General features: G+C 38.9%; 1 protein-coding gene across 1 annotated transcript in view; it reads left to right on the forward strand.

Annotated features, from left to right (window-relative positions):
- Positions 1-2,661: 2,661 nt before the first annotated feature.
- ZZEF1 (zinc finger ZZ-type and EF-hand domain containing 1) overlaps positions 2,662-25,479 on the forward strand; it is a 71,776-nt gene continuing 48,958 nt past the window's right edge. Inside the window, 14 exon segments of the mRNA XM_015824304.2 lie at positions 2,662-3,108; positions 5,315-5,328; positions 8,524-8,705; positions 9,783-9,977; positions 11,716-11,887; positions 13,611-13,810; positions 17,386-17,596; positions 18,829-18,945; positions 19,047-19,225; positions 20,616-20,714; positions 21,766-21,857; positions 22,561-22,709; positions 23,385-23,496; positions 24,821-25,036. Of these exon segments, the coding sequence (XP_015679790.2) occupies positions 2,662-3,108; positions 5,315-5,328; positions 8,524-8,705; positions 9,783-9,977; positions 11,716-11,887; positions 13,611-13,810; positions 17,386-17,596; positions 18,829-18,945; positions 19,047-19,225; positions 20,616-20,714; positions 21,766-21,857; positions 22,561-22,709; positions 23,385-23,496; positions 24,821-25,036 (2,385 nt within the window).

Raw genomic sequence — 25,479 nt, forward strand, 5'->3', positions numbered from 1 at the left:
AGCTGGGCTAGATTTTATTTATTTCTTTATCAAATGTATTTGCCATCCATCTCGTGGTTCAAGGCTACTCTGAGTCGCTTGAATCACAACACTTTTCAAGACCTCCCTTAGGAATGGAATGGAATGGAATAGAATAGAATGGGACCTTGGTGGTCTTCTAGTCCAACCCCCTGATCAAGCAGGAGGACCTATACCATCTCAGACAGGTGATTGTCTAGTCTCTTCTTAAAAATCTCCAGTGATGGTGCACCCATGATTTCTGGATGCAAGCTGTTCCACTGGTTGATTGTCCTCATTGTCAGGAAGTTTCTCCTTAATTCCAGGTTGCTTCTCTCTTTGATTAGTTTCCAACCATTGTTTCTTGTCCTTCCCTCTGGTACTCATCTTCTTGTGGCAGCAGATACTGGAATATTGCTATCATGTCTCCCCTATTTCTTCTTTTCTTTAGACTAGCCAAACCCAAGTCCTGCAGCCATTCTTCGTATGTTTTAGTCTCCAGGCCTTGGATCATCTTAGTTGCTCTTCTCTGAATTTTTTCCAAAGTCTCAACATCTTTTTTGTGATATAGTGACCAGAATTGGCTGCAGTATTCCAGGTGTGGTCTTACTAGGGTTTTATAAAGTGGTACTAATACTTTGTGTGATCTTGATTCTATGTCTCTGTTTATACAACCCAGGATTGTATTAGCTTTTTTGGTTGCTGCTGCACAGTGCTGGCTCATAGTCAAGTGATCGTCCACTAGGACTCCAAGGTCCCTCTCAGTTACTATTTTTAAGCCAGGTCTCACCCAATCTGTACTTCTGCCTTTGATTTTTCCTACCTAAATGTAAAACTTTGCTTTTCTCCACATTGAAACTCATTTTGTTGGCGTAGGGCCCATTGTTCAGGTTTGTCTAGATCTTTTTGGATCCTGAGTTTGTCTTTTGGGGTGTTGGCTACTCCTGTCAGTTTGGTGTCATCTGCAAATTTGATGAGTTCCCCTTCAATTCCCTCATCAGGCAGAAGTATTAGATATGTTCACTCCCTTGAGTTATATACAAAAAAGGATAAAATAATAATAATACATAAGATTTGCCATATAATGACAAAGCAGGGTCAATGAACGGCTGTATTCAAGCAACACATTTAAAAATGTTGCTGAATTAACTTATTATCTGGGCCATGAATCACGAACTAATTAAAAAGGCTAGACTTGCAGGACATATCAATGCACTATACATAATTTAAGAGAGGGGTGTGATGTTTTTTAAATGCAAGGGACATGCTTGGCTTCGTATGCCACGGCCTTATAAGAGTAAGGAAAAAGGAGTAGTTTTTGATACCAACATTTTGTTTTTAAAAGCATGTCCCTGTTTTTATCTGCCAAATGCAGGTTGTTGTAAAAAAAGCAGTTTTGAAATGTAGGTGGGCAGTTTATAGGAATGCATTTTTGTGTTGCATTTTTAATTATTTGGTTTGCCTGAGAAATCTTGAAATTGGAGGGGGGGAATGGGGGTTGGATGCAGGATTTTTAACCGCTTGCTGTTTACCTAGATCAGTGGTTCTCAAACATTGCGTGCCAGAAGCAATGAGAATCAGAAGAGTAGGCAGCATAAATTACACAAAGAGGTAAATATCTTACTGCTGTTGCTTTCCAATCCAGCTGGAAGCAGGCGGGTAGTCACTGATAACACAAAACTCGTTACCCAGGGGTAACCCTGGGGAAATCGCTGGGTTAGATAATCACAACCTCCGTTTTCAAAGGCTTTCTACCCGTTGCAAGACCCCGATGCTACCGGCTTTCGGTCCTGCGTAGCGATTTCTCCATCTACTCACTCTCCATAGAAAATAAACTCCCGCCCCAGCGCGTCTCTTTTTGACAGATTAATCAAATCAAACACACCTCTCTTGTTTCTGCCCGAGTTGTAGCTCTTTCGTTTTCCATTTCTATGCAGCCAATCTGGATCTACAAACAAAACCCCTTTGAAATAACCAGGTGATTCTTCCCTTTTCTTATCTCTATGCCGCAAGTTTCTTTCAGCCAAAATTAACACTATCGGACATTACCTCTCTTGCCTCTGCCGTCAAAAGACGAGTCCCGATCGCCTTTTTGCGGCATTCTGAGACGCTCGCACCGATTAGATCAGGGGTAGTCAACCTTGGCTCTTTTATGACTCGTGGACTTCAACTCCCAGAATTCCTGAGCCAGCTAAGCTGGCTCAGGAATTCTGGGAATTGAAGTCCACGAGTCATAAAAGAGCCAAGGTTTGACTACCCCTGGATTAGATCATACTCTTAGCTCCCTAGGCGGCTGTGATTTTTGCGACTCTGCCACAAAATCAGGCCAGCCCTCTGTTGCTGTAGAGAGACTCCCATGCTCGGGTTTGCGGCGTTGCCGAAAAGCGATGCAATCACTTTCTCTCTGAATAATTAGACGACCGGGGGCCATCTTTGGCCGTGCTGCTTGGGCCCTGGGCCCCCTCCTCCTCCAGCTGTGCTTTACGGCAGGGTCGTAGACCGCCAACGGGCGAGCAGACTTTGCGACGTTCGGGCGGAAGTGTGTCCTGAGGGAAGAAGACGCGCGAGAGAAAGAGAGAGAGAGAGAGACGGCCCTTCCTGATCCGTGACAGGAGTTCGCCTGAAGGGAGGAAGCCGGAGGGCAAAAGGTGGACCGAGGGCTTCATGGGGAACGTGGGTAGCCACAGCGAGGGAGAGGAAGAAGAGGAGGAGGCGGCAGCAGCGGGAGGAGGAGGAGGAGGAGGAGGAGGAGGAACGGCGAACATCGTCACCTGGAGCAATAGTAACGGCAACTGGGCCGCTGCCACCAGCGAGTCACCTCCGCCGGGAGCTATGGAGGCCGCCTTCCCGGGCCTAGCTTCCCCGCCGCCAGCTTCGTCGTCGTCGTCGTCGTCTTCTTCCTCCGCCGCCTCGACCCTCCCGCCGCCGGCGGTGTTGCTCGGAGAGGCCCGCCTGCGCGAGGAAGCCGCCGCTCGCCTGCGCGAGGTGCCCGCGGCCGAGTCGCTGCTCTCGCGCCACCACGCCGCTTTGGTGCGCTGGCTGGAGGAGCGCCTGGGCCGCGGGGAGCACGCCATCAGCCTCGAGCAGCTCTGCGAAGCCTTGGAGATTCGTGCTGGGCCCGCGCAAGGGACGACGGCCACGGCAGCTGCCGCCGCCGCCGCTGGGGCAGGAGGAGACCCCGCTGCCGCTGCGGCCGAGGAGCGAGTCAGGAGCGAAGAGGTGAGCACGGGAGAGCCACCCGGGGGGGGGGGGAGGAAAAGCTCAACTGCACCTGCAGGGCAAAAGGGGCCTAGGGTTGCCAGGTGTCCACTATTTGAGTGGACAGTCCACTTTTTTCACATTATGTTCACTATTTTTTTTTTCACAAAATAGTGGACATTTTTTTTTTATTCAAAAGCTTTACGATGAAAGGGTACGTAATCTAAAGCTGTACAGTCTACTTTTTTTTTTACTACTTAACACCCCCCCCCCCCCCCGCTTGTCGGCTATTTTTTGGAAGCAGAACCTGGCAACCCTACACTTTTCCAGGGCTGGCACAAAAAGAGTTGTTAGTGCTCGGAGAGGCTTTCAGGGCATCTTTCTGATGCATGTGTGTGAGAGGAGAATCATTGAACGACCAATGGAATAGCAATCGAGCAATTGCTTGCCTTCAGAAGTTGTGGGCGCCCCAGCACTGGAGGCTTTGAAGAAGAGACTGGACAGCTTTCTATCAGAAATAGTATAGGTCCCTTGCAAGAGCAAGGAGTTGGACTAGATGACCTCCAAGGTCCCTTCCAACTCTATTACTGTTACTGAACTGCATAAACTCTGGCTTACATTTAGTACTAAATGTATTATTGGAATTTCATCTTGGGCTTTCTCCTGAACCAATTAGCAGGCTGCAAGCATATGCAGGCTTTCACCAAGGTTGCCTACCCCTGCATTAGGGAATACATTTGAAATAATGAGACATGGAATGCCTAGAAACATTTTAAACCATGTACAATTTAGAGAAATGAGGACCAATTGTCAGTATGATTTTAATGGAGCCCTTTCAGCATGTTTATTTCTAGATAAATACAGAGTACTAATCCTAATGTTTCCTTTTGGGGCATCAGTGTTATGCAGAAAAAATAGTAAGCAAAATAAATTAGAATCCACTGGAGTTGGCTGGAAATAAATTTAGATTGAATAATGATGGCAAGAGATAAGTGAAAAAGGTAAGTAAAAACTAATGAAAGTTTTTTATACATTTTCTTATTTATCATTGTTTCCACTATGTCTGTACACTGCTTCATACATTACCTTTTGTTCTTTAATCCTACTGTATTTAACTTTTCATTTTTTTTTCTGACCAACTCTTCAGTATAACAAAATGGTTAGAAGCATGTTCTTAAATGGCAAGCATTCATTCACAGACCATACATTTCCCATGTCTATTACTTTTTCTTAAAATTTATCCATTTTCTCATGTTTAATAAACTTTCTGTGCAAATTTCATCTACTTATTCTATTTGTTGTGATTTATCTCTAAAGCCTGCAATAGTTTGCTGCATTTCTTTGTCCAACACATCTTTGTTACATTATTAATTGTAGATCCATATTCCTTGTTGCATCATTAGTGCAATATTTGTGGCAACTTCTTTAGGTTCTTAGCCAACAACTTTATTGTTGCATATAAAAAGTACAAAATGTTTATGCAATCAATGACTCACACCAAATAGCTGCTGGCCACACTTGATATATTCTCTTTATCACAGATAAAGAGATAACAGGAGACTTTTGCACAGGTTTTTGTCACAGACACATCATTCCTCATGACAAAGCGTTTAATGGGGGCTGTTAACCTCCACAGGAAAAAAGCATTGGTTTAAGATGACCTGCCTCAAGTGCTTGATGAATCTACAGGGTTTTCAGATGGGTTTGGGGAATTCTTCAACAACTAGGGCAGCTCTATTGAATGTATTGATAGCCTCTATCAATATAAAGGTGATAAGTATACTACATAGGGCTGCTTCTTTCAGAGTGACTGGGTTTTCTGATGAGTTTTGGGAAATTAAGTAAAGAGATGCTTGGAGCAAGGTTGGGGAAAGTGAGGTGTGAATACAGCTGGAAATACGTATGAACAAAAATTTGAGCCTACCTCATGTAATAAGGCAACAAAGCAAGATTACATTTCTGTGTGATGGGCAGCATATAAATATGATTCAATAAATAAATTACTATTATCTGCAGAATATTTGTCCGTTGCAAAATTCAGAGTGTCCTAAGCTGATCTAGGGAATTACAGCTAGAAGTCCCTGCTGGGAAACTGCAATTACCTGATTAAGCATTTCAGGGATAAGGTTGCTCGTACTTCTCTTTGAAGCTTGATGAACAGTATCTTGCTAGTTCCAGTGATGTTATATCTAGTTGGGTAATGAAACATCTGCAAGAAAAGAACCAAGCTCTGGGAGCACCAAGGATCCCACAGTATCTTAAAATATTGCAGAAATGACTTATTTACCTGAGTGGATTTTGAGCCTGTGGCACTTGAAGTGAGAAAATTGTGAGAAAATGTTGGAGCAATAATTAAAGCTTTGGAGGATATGTGATAACTGGCAGCTGGGAAACAGGCCCTAGTAAGGAGAAAAACTGCACTGATTGTCCTCATGGTTGTGAGCTATCATGATTGTCCTTATCCTGCTGAACCTCTCAGTGACAAATACTGTCAACCACAGGTTTCATTGGGCCATCTGTGAGGATTGGGAATTGGAGGCATTTTTTGCATTGATTACACTCCTATTTGAGTGGGTGGATCTGACCCTGGGCCAAAAAGTCCTGGCCTGATGCTTGGAATCTGTCAGAACCTTGATAGGAAAAAAGAGCCAAGCAAAATGGAGTGGATGTTAAGTCAGAAGCCTACTTAATCGAGGATAATATCAAATATAATTCTTAGTAGGGTTATGCTTAGTTGGCACAGGTTTACTACTTGAGGATTCTTTTGGATTCATAGTACCTGCTACAAAAGCAGATGGAAGCTGTTTCATTTTGCGTTTTGTTCAGCTTCAGTTGATGCATGAGTTGTAGATTGGATTACTATAATTTGTTCTTAATGGAGCTGCCCTCAAAGACCACCCAGGAACTTCAGCTGGTCCTGAATGCATCAGCAGTAAGACTTACTGAGCAGTCTAGGCCAGTGGTGGCGAACCTATGGCACGGGTGCCAGAGGCAGCACTCAGAGCCCTCTCTGTGGGCACGCGCGCCATCGTCCCAGTCCTAGGCCTTCAGCTGGGTTTTATAAAACCTTTTCACTTTAGGCCACCACCGCCGTGTACAAAAAAAAAAAGTTCAATCAATCAGTCAATTTCAACTTCTCGCGGAAAAAAAAGATCTTGCAAAGTTGGAATTGATTGATTGAACTTTTTAGTCCCACCCAGTCTGCCGTTACCACCGCAGCCACGCCCAGCCAATGGGCCACGCCCAGCCAATGGGCCACGCCCACCCGGCACCTGACGATGCATAAGTGGGTTTTGGGTTGCAGTTTGGGCACTCAGTCTCTAAAAGGTTCGCCATCACTGGTCTAGGCACTGCAATGTTACACTACTGTTCTGAGAGCTACATTGGTTACCATGTGTTTTCTGAGTGCAACTTAAGTTATTGGTCGTTAAATTTCCTTTTGGTTTGGAGCGTTGATGTTTAGGAGAGCTCCTTTCCCAATTAGAGCCAATTCTAATGATGGGGTGGATGCTAAAGCTCCCTTCCTACTGCATAGAGGGGTTTGATGAAGGGCATTCCTTAACTCTTCTTTCAGAGTAGTATACATTCTGATTGTAGCACATTTTGATTTTAAATTAATAGTGTAATCAAGAAAAATTCCAAAAGTATGTGAAGGCTAGATTAAAACAGGTAAAATGAATCTGCGAAGTATTTTGTTGCTTTTGTGGGAAGGGTGTGGAAAGTAAATAATCTAATAAAAGATAATGTCAAGAGAAGTACAGTATTGCATCTGGGCAAAGGTTCAGTGGACCACACCCTGTTAAAAAACAAGTTACTCAGATAGGAAAGCTGGTTGATTTACATGCCTTCAAGCTGTAGCAAATGGCAACATTGTCTTGTTTACTTATATTTCTAGAGTCCATTTCTGCAAATCCAATCACAGTCCAATTACGCTATGGAATATATTGAAATAAAATATGATCTTAAAAAAAATAACACATTACCTGACAGCTAGTTAATTAAACATTAGAAAATTCAAATGCAATTCATAATATATGGTAGATGACATATTAAGACCAGTGGTGGGATTCAAATATGTGAACAACCGGTTCTCTGTGGATGCCACTTCCGGAAGTCCATTCTGGGCCTGGGCAACAAAAAATTAGCTACCGGTTCTATGAACCGGCTGAATCCCACCACTGATTAAGACATATAATGTCTGCAAATAGAAATAAAGTAGCACTATAGCAGACAAAATAAAAATTGATTATTAAGTATAAATAAAATCTACCAGTACTAAACACAGAGAGCTCTGAATAAGAAGTTTACTGTCTACTCTGTTTACATACCATTGATCTCAGAAAAGTGCTGGTTAAGGTGTGGTAGGTGCTGAATACAGGTGAAACAAATGTATTCTGTATAAATATTTTTATTACACTACTGCTAATATGCCCACATTTATTTGGAGACCACCATTCTGTATTCACTGGATATCATCTAATGCAGGAATGGATGGGCTATAAATATTCAAGATTGTTTGCTTTCATTAGATAAAGCAAATCTTCTCAGCAGTATTTCTATATTGATGATAGAATTTTAAATAAAAATGAGATCATCTCAAAGAATCAGGGCTTACTGATTGAGCTGAAATTGCTATATTAAAGGTGGCAGAATATTTTCTGAGGAGACCATTGTGATATCAGTTAATATAGTATTTCATATAGATTATATTTGTAAAGATCAGATGCAGCAGCATTCTGTATGCATCCATTTGCAGTGTTGACCCTTGTGTTGACAACCAGAATTGTATTTATCCTGTTTGGAAGGCAACTTAACCGGTTTCAGAGAAAGGTCTTTGAATGCTTTGTTTCTTGTCATCAAATATTTGCAGCCAGTAAGGGTACTGTAATCTAAAATTGTGGTTTACAGTTACCTTAACTGCCAAGATCAGAAAAGCTGAAGGCCTTTACCACCATTAATATCTATCCTTTCTGTGGTTGGACTGTGGAAAGTGAAAAATAGGGAACAGTTGCCTGGAGAAATATGAGCATTTGTTTCTTCAGGCCAGGCCTACTGAAAGTCTGTCAGTCAAGTTTGTATATGTTGTATACAAGCTTTGCACATTACCCCAGGACAACCAGGTGTCATTTATTTGTAATGACTGCGATTCTTGATTTCTTCTGTGAGAGGCCTTTTATGGAATTTAAATTTGTATAACTATATTAGAGATAATTATATGAGAGTTATTTCTTTAGAACCTCAGGAAGGTCTTTGAGCAAGATGCTGTTAATGCTGACCAAATTCTAATCAAGAATTTGTTGATTTCCAGCAGCTGATTGGAATGATAAGTACTGAGAGGTTTTTCTAACTTTTTTTCCCCAACTAGGCTTTTGCTCAGTTTGATCCTGAGGGCGATGGCACAGTGGATGTGGAAAATATGCTGGAAGTTCTCAAGAGCTCCAGTGGTGCAAATTTGCAAGGAGAGCTTAGTCATGTAATCCGGCAGATGCAAAGTTGTTCACTTATTCCAGGTAAGAAAAAAGGAAGGAACATGTTCCTGGCATCTTCACTTAAACGATCTTTGATTTATGCACTGGAGAAACCCTTTCACTGAGACCTTGGAGAGTCCTGGTTTAGATGGATACAGTTTTTAAGAAACATGATGTTTCAAGTTGTGTATGTGCATATATACTTTGCCTACTGCCTGAAATAAAATATTAAGTTCATGGAGCTCTTCCAAATTTCTAAATAGAGAGAATAGTGGAACAAAATTATATTTTCAATGTCCTTGTTTTATCTTCAGTTATTTTTTTTCTAAAGCTGTCTAACTGAACCTTACAACTTAGAGCTGGAAACTTTTATAAAAATGCCTATAATTAAGCTTATATGAAAATGTGTCCATCTGTCATTCTAAGATACATTAAACAAACAAAGCATTAGTTGTCAAATTTAAAGTATTAATACAGTGGAACCATTGATTACTTTTTATGTGGATACATAATGAAATCACGGATAGCTTTTAAATCATGACATGAGTTTATGCTAAACAATAATATCTAGATTCCAGGCAGCCAGAATTAACCCATGCATTTATAGCATTTATGCTTAAAATAATATTTTCATGAGTTTTACCAGAAATAGCTTTTCTCTCTTTTCCCAGCTCTATTTGATTGATTGACTATGTACCATAAAACTGTTGTCAACTCAGACACTACATAGATAGATTTTGATAATCTGTCCCTAATCTGGTTTCTCAGGTCTTCCAATGATGCAGTCAAAGACACTATAACTGAGTCCATCTGTTTGACTGTTAGTTACCCTCTTTTCTTCTATCTTTCCCCACATTACAGTTTTCACCAGAGAGTTAGGTCTTTGTATAATCTGTCCGAAGTAGGGTAATTTGAGTCTAGCCATTTGTGCTTTGAATGAAAATCTGGTTGATTTGTATTCTCAGGATATTCTCCAACACTCAGTTTGAAAGCACCTATAATTTTCATTTGTGACAAGGTTTTATTAAACTTCCAGAATGTATAGAATGGTAGAATAAAATGAGTTTTCCCACCAACTTTTATATGTTTTCCCCTAAGGATCTTTTCTTTCTCTTACAGGTTTTATAGATATATTTTCAGACTCAAATGAGCGCCTTAGTCTTCATGCTACTACGATTCTTAGATTCCTGCATCGGCATCGTATCACCAGCACTGTTATCCCATATCCAGTCTTGGAATACTTTAACAATATTTGCACTATGCGCTCTTCTGTACTAAAGGATTCTTTAGATCGACTTCTCCTAAAAGAAAAGGGTATTAAAAATTCATTTTTAATAGATTTACTTTGGACGCTTATTTAAAATATTTATATCCTGTTTTTCCTGTTGCTAGGCCTTCAAGATAGTTTTCAAAATTTGGTACCAATGAAGTCTATATTGAATTGACCATCAAAAAACCACCATCTATTTCTATTTCAATTGCAAATGATTCTTCTACATTTGAAATGCACCACTTAAAAAATCCACCCCCCCATCCCCCTTCATCTCATGTTGGCATCCTAAATAGGGCTTCCGATGCTGATATTACAAAAAAGGCAGGCTTATATGAGAGAAGGAATTTGTTAGAAAGTCCCCTGTAATCAAAGATGTATCAGGCTGACAGTTGGGATTTATAATAATCTGACTTTTTTATTTGGATTAGATAATTATTGGTGTGTTGGCCTATGTGTTTTTCTTCAATTCCCCTAATACTTAACAAAGACAATGATTTAAAGCAGGATTTCCTCATAGTGATCAGTATCAACCTCCAAGGATCAATGGGAATTGACCAAAAGTGGTTGATGATACCATTATTATTATTTGTAATATTATTAGTTAAAGTAGTATTTATTAAATTGTTTTCATATAATAAATATTTGGGGGGGAGCAGTCAAGAAACAATCTCAAAATTCATGGTTGATGAGCTGAAGAATTTGGGGGGATCCCTGATTTACAGCCATGCTTATAGAATTACTTTTCCCTGCTGCTCTTTTCCTGGAAGGATTGTGCAGCTCAAGAAGCAAGCTGCAGCATTGTGTAATTGTTAATTTAGGCAAGTGGATTTGTATGCTTTTAAGTGGAACAGAGCCAAACCCACTTAGTGTGCTAGGTGTTTCTTTCTTTCTCATTCCTCTTCTAAGTAAAAAGCCATTTCGCAGAATTTTCCTTAAGTGTTCTGCAGCATTTTGGAGGTGGCCATCTCTCTTCTCTACTTAAAATGACCTAGAACAAAGCTAGGGCTGAAGCATGAAGGAAGGTACAAAGCGGCAACTCTTCCACGACTGTAGCTGGTGATGTCCTTTGCTCCTTCCCTTCTTGAAAAACTTTAGGGAAAAAAATAAATTGGTGTTTCATTGCAGCAGAGACCCATTCCTGAGAAACCATTGAGGAATGTTTCTCACACTCTGAAAAACTGAAGTAAAATGATTCCATACATTTCTCTGCCCATAAATAGTGTGGTAAATTTGATTTGCGCAAATCAACAGTTTCGTTTGGATTTTTTGTTTCGTTTAAACAAGTGCACATTAGTCAGCAAAACTGGGGAAGAAGCTGCTTCCCTCTTTTTTTATCAAATTGAATAGAGACAGCTACAGATGTCAAAAACCACAAACAAGAAAAATATTTAAAATTAATGAAGTAGTGGGCTCGGTAATCACCATGCAATTCTTTTCTTCAAATTTCAGTTCTATTCACTATGGGATGTTGTGCATTTTATGATTTGTGAGAACGCAGTTTTTAGAAGTTTTTAGCGAAACACTTTAGAATATGGCTTGAAACAATTCTGAGTTTGTAGTGCCACATTTTGAGGGTAGCCACCATGAGGGGAGAGAGCAGACATTCACAGAGAACGGTAGACAGATCTGTCTGTCTGTCTGTCTAATAGTCCATCTCAAATACATATCTCTGAGAAGTTAGCAAATAAAAGCAAAACAGTATACAAATTGATAATGACATCTGTTGATAATGAGTGCTTCTGATTCTCCTGTTTGTCCCTATATCTGATCATTTTACAGAAAGTCCTAGTGATTTAAATGGAAATCAGGAATTGGACAAACTCAAATCAGTTTCTAAGTGCTATACCCATATAGAAACCTCCTCTAATTCAGCCGATATAGACAAAATGACAAACGGAGAAACTTCCTCCTTCTGGCAATCAGATGGGAGTGCTCGATCACACTGGATACGGTGAGACCTTCTTGCTAAATATTAATTAACTACCTAAGATGGCTAGAATAAAATCTGACTTTAATGGAAATTGATCTATAATTTTGTTAATAAAAGACTCCCAGGTATAATTTAACTAGCCAAGTATGTATAATACTCATAGATTGGGCCTGGCCTGAGCCTAATGCTGGCATATTCTTAAAACATATGAACTCTTGACCAGATAGAAATCTGACTTGTAAGGGCATTCACTTTATCTGGCCAAAAAAAACCAAAAAGCATTTCTCTCATACCGATTAATGGATCTGAAATAGCATACTATGATTATCTTTCAGCTCTATTAATTGATTGCTTGATATGTTAAATATTACAATATGTTAAATGATAAAAGGTTTAAACGATAAAGGTTACATTATATGTTAAATTTGCATAAGAGAAACCTTTTCCTAATGGGAAAAATCTTTTCTCTTTTCAGTCTTCAGAATCATGCCCTCTTGTTTCAGAGAAAATAGCATTTTTAGCTGGATTTTATGTGTAGTGTATATTATATGCACACATATAATATACATGGTATTTATTACAAATAATTTAATAGCAGATTAAAAATGATAATATTTTAAAATAAAAGCAGGAAAAATGCCTGGATAAAAGCAGTGCATTAAAAGTCCAAAGTTAATGGCTGGATAACACTAACACACATTTGGAATCTTTAAAAGATTCCTTAAACATGTAACTTTTATCAATCTACAATGGAGTTCTGTACATCTCTAATAACCTGTTTTAAGTTTAAGTAAATGGAATTTTATTTCTTCAATTTATATGGCAGCCCATCTCAAATATATGACTTTGGGCAACTGACAAGAAATTAAAACAGGTAAAAACATCATAATATAAAAAACAAAAACACAGTAATCAAGATAAAACTACCCAGGACAATCAGTCTATATCTATATATCTATATCTGTAGCAGTATAAATAGGAATGCAAGCCTAAATGTTGCAGTCTTTTGTTTTCTCAAGATTCTGTGAAACGGAAACATTATTTTACGTTTCTCATGAAACATAAGCCTATCAATTGATATAGTCATGCTTGCTGTATTACGCTATTTATTGTCAAGTAGACTACAGTTGAACCTATCTTTGTGTTGGTTACTGAGAAACGTGAGCATTGAAGGTATTCCTTTTTGTTTTTTCATGTTTTTATGAATAATGTTTGTATTAAAAGTTTCCATAACAACAACAATAATAATAAAGTTGAAGGGACCTTGGAGGTCATCAAGTCCAACCCCCTGCTCAGGCAGGTAACCCTACACCATTTCGGACAAATGGCTGTCCAGTCTCTTCTTAAAAACTTCCAGTGTTGGAGCATTCACCGCTTCTGGAGGCAGGTTGTTCCACTGGTTAATTGTTCTAACTGTCAGGAAGTTTCTCCTTAGTTCTAGGTTGCTTCTCTCTTTGGTTAGCTTCCATCCGTTGCTTCTTGTCCTGCCTTCAGGGGCTTTGGAGAATAGCTTGACTCCCTCTTTTTTATGGCAGCCCCTGAGATATTGGAACACTGCTATCATGTCCCCCCTCGTCCTTCTCTTCATCAAACTAGACATACCCAATATCATCACATCTTAATTGTCCTATGTTTGTGTTTTTATATTTCACTGCATATATTCTTATTTTGTGAGCCACCGAAGCTCCTGTGCTTGCAGTGGGATGCAAAGTTGATAAATAAACTCTTTCTTTCTGCCTTGCAGTTTAAAGATGAAACCAGATGTCATTCTGAGGCACCTCTCCATTGCTGTTGCAGCAAATGACCAGAGTTACATGCCCCAGCAAATTACAGTAGCAGTTGGAAGGACTCCCAACAATCTCCAGGAGGTCCGAGATGTTCACATTCCCAGCAATGTTACTGGATACGTGACATTGTTGGAAAACGCTAACATTAGTCAGATGTGTGAGTCAATAACAATACAGTTGGCTTTTTTTTTTGCTTTGTTTTTTTAAAAAATTAAGTAAGTTACTGAATGACTTGGAAGCTAAAGGGAGAACTTTGCAAACAAGGTTTTAAAATGTTGCCTTTTCCATCAAACTATACGAATACAATTGCAAACACATTATTTGTGTTGCGGCTGACTCTTCCCATCCCTGAATAGGAATAAGTAGGGAACTCCGTAAAGAAGGTGCAAGCAGCCCATTTGCTGCTATTTACTAAAGCTGAATGAGAAAGATCACTCTTTTCTTCACTCCGGCTTTCTCTATGAGAAAGAACATGTTTCTTTCTCTTTTGTTAAGAGGTTACAGGAGATAGAAGCAGCAAGGCTGCTGCGGCTCTCTGCAAATGTGGAACCTGAGTTGTGGAAGCTTTTCCATGGAGAAAAGAGGTGGTTCTATCCCTATAAGGTTAGCCTTTTCAGAAGCATCTGCTGTGCCAATCTGCCATTCCTTTTTTTTTGTAGAAGGTAGGGAGCAGTGGGTGGGTTTTCTCTCTTCCCATTGGAGTTTTGCAGGCAACAGCAGTGAGGTCCAACACATACTTTGGTAAAGGTATTGATAGAGCAAAACCATCTTTCTTCCTGTTTGTTGAGAAGGAAGTTAGTGGTGGTGAGTCTTTCTGCAAATTGGGCTTTTAAAGAAATTGCAACCACCATCGCCTGTTGGCTTTTTAGAACGAAAAAGAGACTGTCCTCAAAATCTCCCCCCCCCTTTTTTTTCATGTTGGTTTTTTTTCAGGAACTAGCTGTGAGGTTTCAGTATTGCTTTCTGAAAAAAAAGTCTGTAAAATAGAAAATTTCTTTTCTGAAGAGCCTGAGAGAAAAGGGGAAGGAGCTTCTCACAAGTAGGAGTTATCTCACAAGATAGACGCAAAAGGGGTTCGTCTCTTAATTGAGAAGTGACAATATGTTCACCACCTCTTCCATCAGATGATTTAATTACAAATGTGTGTCCTCCTAGCAGAACCTTCTGCTTTTTAAATTCTATTTCTTTCATCCGTTTATAGCACCTATAAGCTTACAAAAATACTCGCACAAGTGAAATTATTTCTCAGAATTCTGTCCTGAGATTGTGGTTTGGTCCATTGTAAGTGTCATTATCTATGCAAACAGCAGCCTTGAATCTTTGGCTGCTTATTTGTGTAGAAATGGAGTAGGATCACCTAAAAATAAGATAGTGACTTTTACATAACCAGGCACTTTAATAGTAATAAATGACCTCAGTGGAGGCAGGGCATAGATTGTTGGAACACTAACATGAGAGCTACTCTGGGTTTTATACCCAAATAAAGTTATATTCAGGACTCCATGTGCATACATATTGTGCTCATGTCTATGAAATAAGAAAAAACTCAAAAATTATTTGGAACTTTCCAGTATGTACAGAATGTTGATGTACCAGTTTGTTGTAAGGAGGAAAATTTCCCGCACTTAAATAAGTTTGGGTTTCCTCTCGTCTTCATAGCCTAAGAAGAGAGTGACAGCACTTTCTCCTGTTCTTTTCAGAAATCTTCCCTCCTTTGAACTCTGAACTTTTAGGTTTTCAAGGGCAACCGGCTCTATACAGGGTCACTTTTTAGATCTAGAGATGCATTGGGGCACTTGATTGCAGATCTCAATTATTTGTCTCAATTCTTGATTGTGTGAATATGCCTGCGACATTTTAGGAATCTCTAGAATTTCTCTTTGGGCAACAGTCATGTATCATAATTATAACTAACCTTTAAATATATATGCTGGCAGTGACAATCAAAACAAAATCCTTTTTTAAAAAATGAAGAAATTGTTGCCTAGGCCCGGTAAATCAGCAAAGGGGCCCCATTGGAGTAGATATGATAGGGCTGAAAAAATTACATTATGTGGGTTATTTCTTTGGTTTGTCTAAGGAATGTTTTCACTTTAAAACAGTTGTGGTAGTGGAGTTCTGATTCAGAATAATAAAACAGTGATACTGTGGGAATAATGTTCCCTTCTACCATTTTTTAAAAACTATACTATTATCTCCCCACCCCATTACATTATTGCTGAGTGAATACTTTCCTCTGTGATTAATAGTTTGAGGAAAGGTAATTGGATCAGAAAAACAGTGCAGGTTGACTCGTATCTTGATCCCAATGGAATTCTATTTCCCTTTGTAATTTCTGGTTTTATTTTCCTCCAAGTAACTAGTTTAGCAGATAGTCTATATCCATCTGCTGTTTTGCTGTTGGTATAGTATACGGTCTTAATTCCTTGTAAATTTGACTGATTACTTAGATGTAGGCATTCTTAATTTTTGCAATTGAGTTCTGAACTCCAACTTTATAATCATTGAGAAAGAAATGATCCTCTAATAAGTCAGAGGTGGTAAATTAGTTGTTCTGGTTTTTCCCCTCTCTTTTTTTAGTAGAATTCCAAGAATTGAACTTGCAAACATGAGAAAAATCAGCCTCAAGTGGCCAGAACTTAGTTCCTACTAAGTTATGGTATCATAGGAGTTGATCTCATGGTGCTGGGGCATCCATTTGTTGAAATTGTTGGATGTTGTGCTTTTTATTTCAAAAGACTCATTCGGAAGGATATGCCACATGATTGAATTTATATTAATCCAGTTAGGTTATAGAATGCCATTTTGCAATTCTCCAAAGCCCTAAAACCAGAACTGAATTGTCACAGCGAGTATTGCTGGCCATTTAAAACTGTATTTGACCGACATGGGAACCTAAGTAGGTTTCCTTTGCTTTTTTGCTCTTAGATCATCCATATCTTTTCCCATATAAATTCACAGGGGGATATTGAGTGTATGTGTTCAGCACATGTACAGATACAGATGTGGCCTGCTGGAGGTGATGTTGCAGCATTTGCTTGCATTTAACTTGCTTGCTTTCCCACTGTTAAAAGATTTATAGTCTAGTCATTTCAAGGACATGATTCTGAAAGAGTCTAGTACAGTTTTCAATTGATATCTTTTTGAGCTGGCAAGAGGTTACTTATTTATCTGATACTTCCTATGAAGTATCTATTCATTACTCTTGGCATGAGAAATGATTAGAAATAAATATTTAGAATGACTTCTGAGAAAAAAAAATACTATTACTACAACCACAATAACAAAGGTGTGTAGTTTTCCCATTGTAACCTGATTATGAAAATGGCTAGACATTTACTTTCTCTAAATTACAAATTCTTTCCACTGCTTCAAAAACACTCTCTCACCGTTCATCATTCCCCATACAAACTGTCTTACATAGGATCTTCAGAAAGTGGTCTCAAAAGATACCATGGAACAAATGCTTCTGGATCTTAGAAGCCACGAGCCTACCCTTTATTAGATTTGCTGACTAGGAAGACATATTAGTATTCCCTGAAATAATTGAGATTTATCTATATTTCCCATAATGTATACCTAGATGCAATTGTGTTTAAAGATTAATTCAACCGTCCAGCTATGTGCCTTCAGAACTATTCTTAAATGGTGTATCAAGAACTGACTGACTTCTGAAATTTTCAGTTTGGCCCTTGACTGGAAGAAATTACCCTTGTTTGATATTCTTGACAGATGTACAGATTAACATCAAGCGTTGCCTTAGTGATGGATGTGACACAAGAATTCACGGTCTCAGGGCTATTGGGTACCAAAGAGTGAAAAAAGACTGTGTCTCTGTATGTGATGCTTCAGCAATCTGGTACTGGTCACTTTTGACCTCTCTGGTCACAGCATCCATGGAAACCAACCCTGCGATTGTTCATGCTATTCTGCAAAATACCCAGTAAGTTCTCTCCTCTTTCAGCGCATTAACTCTTCTTAAACCACTTCTCTGTTTTGTACTGTGAACATACTTCCTTGTATATTCTTTTATAGCATTAAAGAACAGTATTCATCCATATTTACATTTAACCTAGGGATTTTACTATAGGTCAGCCTTCCCCAACTTTGGCACATTCCAGGCTTTAACTCTCAGCAGTAATTATGCTGGCTGAGGAAAATCTGGGAATTGGTTTGCCCATCTAGAGGGCTTTCAGGTGAAAAAGGTTGCTCTGCAGCTTATGTTTGGAACTTTGAATGACAGTGTGTAAATACCTTTAATCCAGGAATGCAAAAAATTGATTTTAAATCCTAAACTTTGTTGATTTGAAACAAGTTCCTTTATTCCTGCTGCCCACAGTCGTACAACCTATAAATTTTATCAGTACATGCTGCACTTTTATTAATATAGTATAACTCTTCAAAATGAAGCAGGCAGTATCTAACTGCTCTTGTACAAAAAAAAGGATAGGAAAATCAGATGCATTATCCTTTGTTGGTTTGTCTGTCTTAGAAGCAATGCAATTATTAAATCTCCATTTAGATTGATGATTTTTTTAAGTAAGTGATTTTGAAATACTTTGATGATTTTATGCATCACAATAAAAAGTTAAAACTTTTTTACAGTTTAAAAACTAAAGTTATAACGTTGTATAAAGCTATGTAATTAACTTAGTCTCTAACTAATTTCTTCACTCCCTGCATGGAGTGAAGGAAAACCTGCAGGAAACCTAAAAATATTAACTGCTAGCCAAGTGGCCAAAAAATTCAAGGTTAATATACTGTACATGCTACTTTATAGATAATCATGTCGATGATCAGCCAGTTTTTAAGTGCATCTTCAGGGAAATGCTAAGAAGTGTATCACAGGACTGGATGATATCGATTAAACCAATTTGATTGTAAGCCAGGATGTTTTTCTCATACAAATTAATTTCCTTGAATTGTCTGTAGAATAAGCTCTCATAATCAAGGGCAGGTATCAGAGTATTAATTAACAAATTGCTTTATTCAGGAACCGGAGCGGCTAAATTACAAGCAAAGGTTGCTGAAACACAAAGTAAAGGCAAATGTAATTAAGTCCCTTGTTCTTTTGTTGCCAGATTCTTGGGCAAATATTACCTATTATGACTGTCTTCTTGTGATGGGCTTGAGGCAATTTCTGATGGACTGCCTTTTCTTTCTCTTGTCCTCTAGGAAGGCATTGCAACATATGCCGCCTCTCTCTCTGTCTCCAGGCTCCACAGACATTTCAAGTTTCTTATCTTCCAATGTCTTGGAAGAAGTGGACAATTTTCTCCTGGGAATTACCAGGTATGGTAAGGATTAAGCTAGAATATAAAGAGGAGGAGGAGGAGGGCATATTAGAATAAATTGCAAGTTTTTAAAATTTAATCTTTCTTTTTCCGTTCCAGTTACTGTGCCTCTCCAGAAGTAGAACTTACGCTGCTAGCGTTTTCTCTGGCCAGAGGGAGCCTGACGAAAGTGTTGAATTCACTTTGCACTATTGCTGGCCACTTGGAAACTGCTTATAAGGCTACTTCTCTAATTACTTCCATGGCTACAGTCAGGCAAAACCTGCTCTACAAATATGGTAACCATTGCTGGAAACTTTGTGCTTGGGGATGTTCAGTCCTCTCTGGGTCAGACCTTGGTACCAGGAGTTTATTTTGTTTCTCTGCTAGCCTTCCACAATCCACAAACTACAGCACAGGGAGGCAACCTACAGGCCACCTGATGTTTTCCAGCATCCCACACGTCTCTGAAATCAAACTGATGAGATGGCAAGATGGCCCATTTTATACTGTATGGGCAATATTTGGGAGCAAATTAAAGGTGGGAGTGAATGTGGGAGGCCTCTGAAAGCCAGGTCATTTCCATTCCCATCTTTAATACTCCCATTTCCTACAACCATGAAGACCATTTTTGTGCTAAGTATCATGAGCATTATTTTGTGTGGGTCCCCCCCCCCTCTCGTGTTGGGAGGTTTAAGGAGAGAATGAAAAGAGGTTTGCCTCTCAGAAGCTATAACCACTTTCCCACTCTTTTCTCAAGCCCCCAAACGATTCTGATCCTAGCTGAACATCTTAAGCTCTGCACTAGGCTGACTTTTATGGAGTCAAGTGATCAGGATGCTTCTGAGCAGTGACTCGGCCAAATCATTTTTTTATAGTAGTAGAATTTAATCAAATCTTTTGCATGCAGATCTGCATCTGATTCTCCTCCCCATTTTCCCCTGAGGTGGACTACTTCCCACTGAATCAATTGTGGAAAAAAACCCCCAGTTATTTACCTCCCTTTGTTTTACTCAGTTTAACACCTTACTAGATGAAAATACAGGTACTCCTCGACTTTCAACGGTTCGTTTAGAGACCGGTCACAGTTAAATTGTACTGAAAAAAATGACTTACGATTGTTTTCACATTTACAACCGTAAATGTGCAGCATCCTTATGGTCATGTGATCAAAATTCGGCCGTTTGGCAACTGACAGGTACTTACGATGGTTGCAGTGTCCCAGGGTCATATGATCACCTTTGGCAACCTTCTGACAAGCAAAGTCAATGGGGAAACCAGATTCACAACAGCCATATTAATTTAATAAGTTCATTAATTCACTTAACTGTGGCAAGAAAGGTCACAAAATGGGGCAAAATTTACTTAACATCTGTCTTGCTTAGCAATGGAAATTTTGGGCTCAGTTGCGGGCATACGTCTAGGACTGTACCTGTATAAGTGTTTCTTGAATAGTCAGTATAAGGCAGCACTTGTGTTGTTGGACATATATTGGGAAGAATAAATTTAAGTTTTTCTTTCAACCACATACTTCCGCTGGTAAATGTTGGACCTGGAGTCATCCTTGTGAACTTAAGCTGAAAGAGTACAGGTTGTTCTGAGTCATTCTTATCCCGCTCTGTTCAGTTAGACTCAATTGGGTACCCTGTGTCTCTTCATAAAACTGTTTTTTTCCCCCTGCTTTTCCAGGAACAGCCCTGCAGTTAACTCTGCAAGCTTGTGATGTCAAAGGGAAGGAAGACAAATCAGGACCTGAAAATATGCTTGTGGAACCATGGACAGGCGATGGTAAGGGCTTCCTTTGATTCTCATTTTCAACTCAGTAAAAACATTTCCATCTTGCTTTTCTGCCTCAGACAGAGATATCAAAGAGCCGTACAACAAAACAGTAATTTAGAATGTTAAAAACACAATAAACAGAAAAGAGCAACAGCAATATAAATGTGTGACGTGTATGACTTCACAAGACAACCATCATCGTGGTAGAAAGTGTTTTTTTTTTCACTTATCATAAATTATTTAATATTCTGGTGGTAAGAGCCAGCAATTTGAATTGAGGCTGGAAACAAGAGCAATGTGCCAAATAACAGGCATTTTTTAAACATTGTCTCATACTTGTTATGAACAACTGAAAGTTTTTAGATGCTCTTCAGAGCCGTATTCAGCATATTGCAGTAGAACTGGGCATGTGTAACAGTGACTTGAAATACAAGTAGTCCTTGGTTAACAACAGCAATTGGGACTGGAATTTCCATCACTAAATGATGCAGTCATAAAGCACAACTGCATATGACCATGCTGCTCAATGACAGCAATTACACAACTTCTGGTTGCTGCTGTTAAGCAAATCCTGCAACATCACATAGTTGCCATTTGCAACCTCCTACTAGTTTCCCCATTAATTTTGCTTGTTGGAAGCAAGCAGTGAAGGTCACAAATGGTGTTCACATGACCACAAGATACTTATGATGTTGTAAATGTGAGCCAGTCACTGACTACCCAGATTGTGATCACATAACCATGAGGACGCTGCTACATCCACCCAGAACTTTGAGGACCGATCATAAGTACCACTTGTTCAATGCTGTTGTAAGTTTGAATAGTCACTGAATGAGTGGTCATTAAGTGAGAATCATCTTTGCATTTTATACACTAGCGAGCCATCAGGAGTAAAGCAAGTTCCAAGAACACACTCAAATTACAAACTTAATTCTTAGACACAGTTAAGTTTTAATTAATGTGCACACCAGTTGCACAGTCTCAAGCCAAACATGTAACAAGGTGGAAAAGTTTGTTCTGAACATATCCAGATAAGTTGTTGCATATTTTTTATCCAAAGGCTTCCTGACAGAGACCGGAAAAAGACAGGCCAGCATCATTCTCTCAACTGGGACAGAATCAGCCTTTCAGGTCACACAAATCAGAATAAAGGTCTGAATGCTCTTCTTAAATATTCTCCGTGAATCTCTTTGTTTTGCTTTTAATTGCATGGTCTTTATAAGTAAGAAAATTTTGCTCATTTAGCTTCTTGTAAGCTTTAAGCTTTAGCCTGATATTAAAAATTGGGGGGGGGGGGGAGTTTGCAGGACATATATTTTAAACAGTAAAATATTAGTAATAGGAATAGGGTTTTTTTTTCAGAGTAGGGAACCCATAATAATACTTTGTTTAAAAATTGAAATGGAAATGGGTTGGTCACATAGCAAGAAAAACTCTTGGTAGGCGGACCAAGGCAGTCAGAATAGATTCCACTTGATAAAAAGCGTCCACGAAAGAGACCTAAAACAAGATGAATCTGACGACATCAGCAAGTATTGTGGGCCCAGTTGGCAAAAGAAAGCTCAGGACTGTATAGATTGGAAACATGCAGAAGAGGCCTTAGTCCTGCAGTGGGTAGACAGATAAAGGCTAAAATGAAGAAGAAAGAAAGGAGGAGGAGGAGGAGGAGAACATCTGTATCCTCTACTTTTATGAATGAGTTAGATAATGCATCAAATCAATTTGAAAGTTGGGAAGAGTATTATTTATGTAGAATAAGGTTATATGGAGTTTATATGACCTAGTCTCAGAGGAGTCATTTAGTTTTTCTCCTCGTGGTTGGTGCAGTGCTAAACATCCTTTTTTCCCCTCATAGGTGCGGAGAGGAGCAATTGGAGCCCGATGTGGATTGGTGTTTGCTTACAATTCCTCTTCAGATAAATTTCATGCAGACGAACATTTCAAAAGATTTGAGAGCTATGACAAATGGACACTAGAGGAATTCCAATGCTTCTTAAAAACAAGGTAGGTATAAAACAAATGTGCCTCATTAATACATAATGTTAAGCTGCCTTTTACTAAGTTAGCCTATAAGCTTCTTTCATTGGCAGTAAAACTCCCAAAGAGCTCAGTAGACAAAACCCTTGCCTATCACAACTTACCTGCTCTTTTTAACTGAAAAGACCAACAACTGACTCTGGGGCTTTCTAGACAGGCTCTTTGACTTGGGACATTTCACTGAAAACTAAGCATGGCAATCTATTGGGACAGAAGACACGATCCCAACAGTCAATTCCAGCTTAAAGTGTCACATTTGACCAACTAATCCACAAGACATTCTACCCCGTGCTTCTTATCATGCTGCACAAATCATGCTAAAACAAATGATAAGGATGAATATCTTTGCCTTTAAAAATACAGGTAGTCCTTGATTTACAACCACAATTGGAACCAGGATTTCCATTGCTAAACAAGGCAGTTGTTAAGTGAGTCATGCCTGATTTTTTATGACTTTTGTGCCATAATTGCTAAGTGAATCACTGCAGTTGTTAAGTGACTCACAAGGCTGTTAGGCGAATCTGGCTTCCCCCATTGTCATCACTCGTTGGAAGCTGGCTGGGAAGGCTGCAAATGGTGATTACATAACGTATCTAGTATATAGTACAAATATTATTATTTTTAATACTGCCTGTTTTCCAGAAGTAGCATTGTATGTGATGAACTTGGAGAGGAAGATCCTGTTGGATCGTTTGAAATGGAAGAAGAATGGGATGAAGTAGAAGTGAAAATGCAGCAGTGTAGAATATCTAAGGTAAAACTGACAGACTGTCTCTTTGTCTATGGATATACATGGCGTCTTTCCTCTGAAAGCTCAAAATAACTTGTGTGGGGATATTCCTTCATTATCTCCACAATAGGAACTGACCTAAGAGAGTAACTGGCCTAAAGTCATCCAGTGCTTTCTTATAATTAAGGAAAGTACACTGTATCATACTGCCTCTCATTGTATCACATATCCAGACTTAAAAGAATAAGTTATTACCTTATAGTTAAATGGTGGTTCAGTGAGATGCATATATCATCTTAGTTGGACTGATTAGCCAAACCAAAAGTAATAATTCCTCAAGCACCATTTCCTGGAGGTCAAGCAAACTAATCTAATAAATACATGAATTATATATCAGGCTTAATGGAGGTAGGTACATTAATTTGCTGTTAGATATCTCAGTCACATCAAGCTAAAGGCAGCATTACAAACAACATCAACATTCTGTTGTTACTTTTTGTTTTTTCCATTGTTATCTCAATTTGGTGACTTATTCTATGCAATTCAAAATTTTTATTAGGGACTGTTGTATTGTTGCTATTAATAGAGTAAATCTATGTATATTTGATCATAACAAAGTATAGCTTTAAAGCAGAGGTGTAGTCTGGGGCCACAAATGTCCTGTTAGCTTCTCTTATATATATCCTTGCCCCACACACACTGTGGTGATCCCATAGTTCAGCCTTTTTTGTTGTTTTTTCAGGGTTTTGGATAGCGATTTAATGAGCAAAATATACACCTTAATTATTGCAAAGTTTTAAGATATTTAAATCCCTAATGATTCCTGTCCCCAGTGCTTTTTTTCTAAAAAAAAAAAAAAAAAAAGGTGCCGGAACTCACCCACGTCATACAACCTGCCTTGCCTACCCTACAAGGTTCCATCCAAAAAAGGTGCCGGAACTCCGTTCTGGGCGTTCTATGAGAAAAAAAGCCCTGCCTGTCCCTAAAATGGTCCTGATCCTACCCTCTTTTGCACTAAGTGCCTTGATCTAATGGTAATTGCACACTCCTGGTCTAATGTAAGAAGACACACACTATTTTAGATGTGTGCTAAAGGCTGCAACAAGCATTGTATTAAAGGCATTAACTCCCAACAGGAAAGAAGCTATTCTGTAATGACTTGAATCAAACGTTTGAGTTTTAAGAATTCAGAACACGTATGTTGATGTTAAAAGAACTGAAAACAGAATAGCTGACCATATTTCATAATAGAAATGTGTTTGTAAATCTTAGTGTGAAATGGTTGAGTCTTTTTTTTTTTTTTTAAGAAAGTTGCTTGGACTCATGTTTGTTCTCTGTACTTTTCTAGTACTTGATGGTAAAGTTCTTATGCACCAGGCAAGAGAAAGCTGAACGGCTGGGAGTACAAGGATTAAGTGTCTTTGGTTATATTCGCTCAGCAGCTGAAGAACCTAGCAGAAACAAGATCTGTAGGGAATGTGACAGACTAAATGACGATACCGTTTGTGGAATGACTCTTCTTCTAAAAACTCTGTCTTTCATTCAACAACTTGCACAAGATTTGGTAGGTGGCATTCTTTTCATTGTAACTTCCCTTCTGTAGAGTGTTTTGTAAAGACACATTGACAACAAGTTTTAATAAGGTCTTAAAAATAAATGATCTTGTTAAGAACGACAATATAAAATGGTGTAAAATTTCAATAAAACCCATTCTGTATGGAATTCAGATATGCGAGGAATTATTAAAGTATTAACCTGGGTGAGATTGCACTCTTCAAAATACAGATTTGCAATTTGAGGCATTTTTATTTGGCCTGTTGCATTTATGTCTCTGAGTTTCTTCCATCATAGTTGGGTGTGGCAGTGGGGTCTGTGGCTAGACAGAGATGATCTAGAATGATAATGCAGCTCCTTAGAATAGAATAGAGCTGGAAGGGACCTTGGAGGTCTTCTAGTCCAGCCCCCTGCTCAAGCAGGAGAACCTATACCATCTCAGATAAGTGACTG

Source organism: Protobothrops mucrosquamatus, unplaced genomic scaffold (genome assembly GCF_001527695.2).
Source record: "Protobothrops mucrosquamatus isolate PMUCROS unplaced genomic scaffold, P.Mucros_1.0 scaffold2194, whole genome shotgun sequence".
In the NCBI taxonomy this organism is placed as follows: Eukaryota; Metazoa; Chordata; class Lepidosauria; order Squamata; family Viperidae; genus Protobothrops; species Protobothrops mucrosquamatus.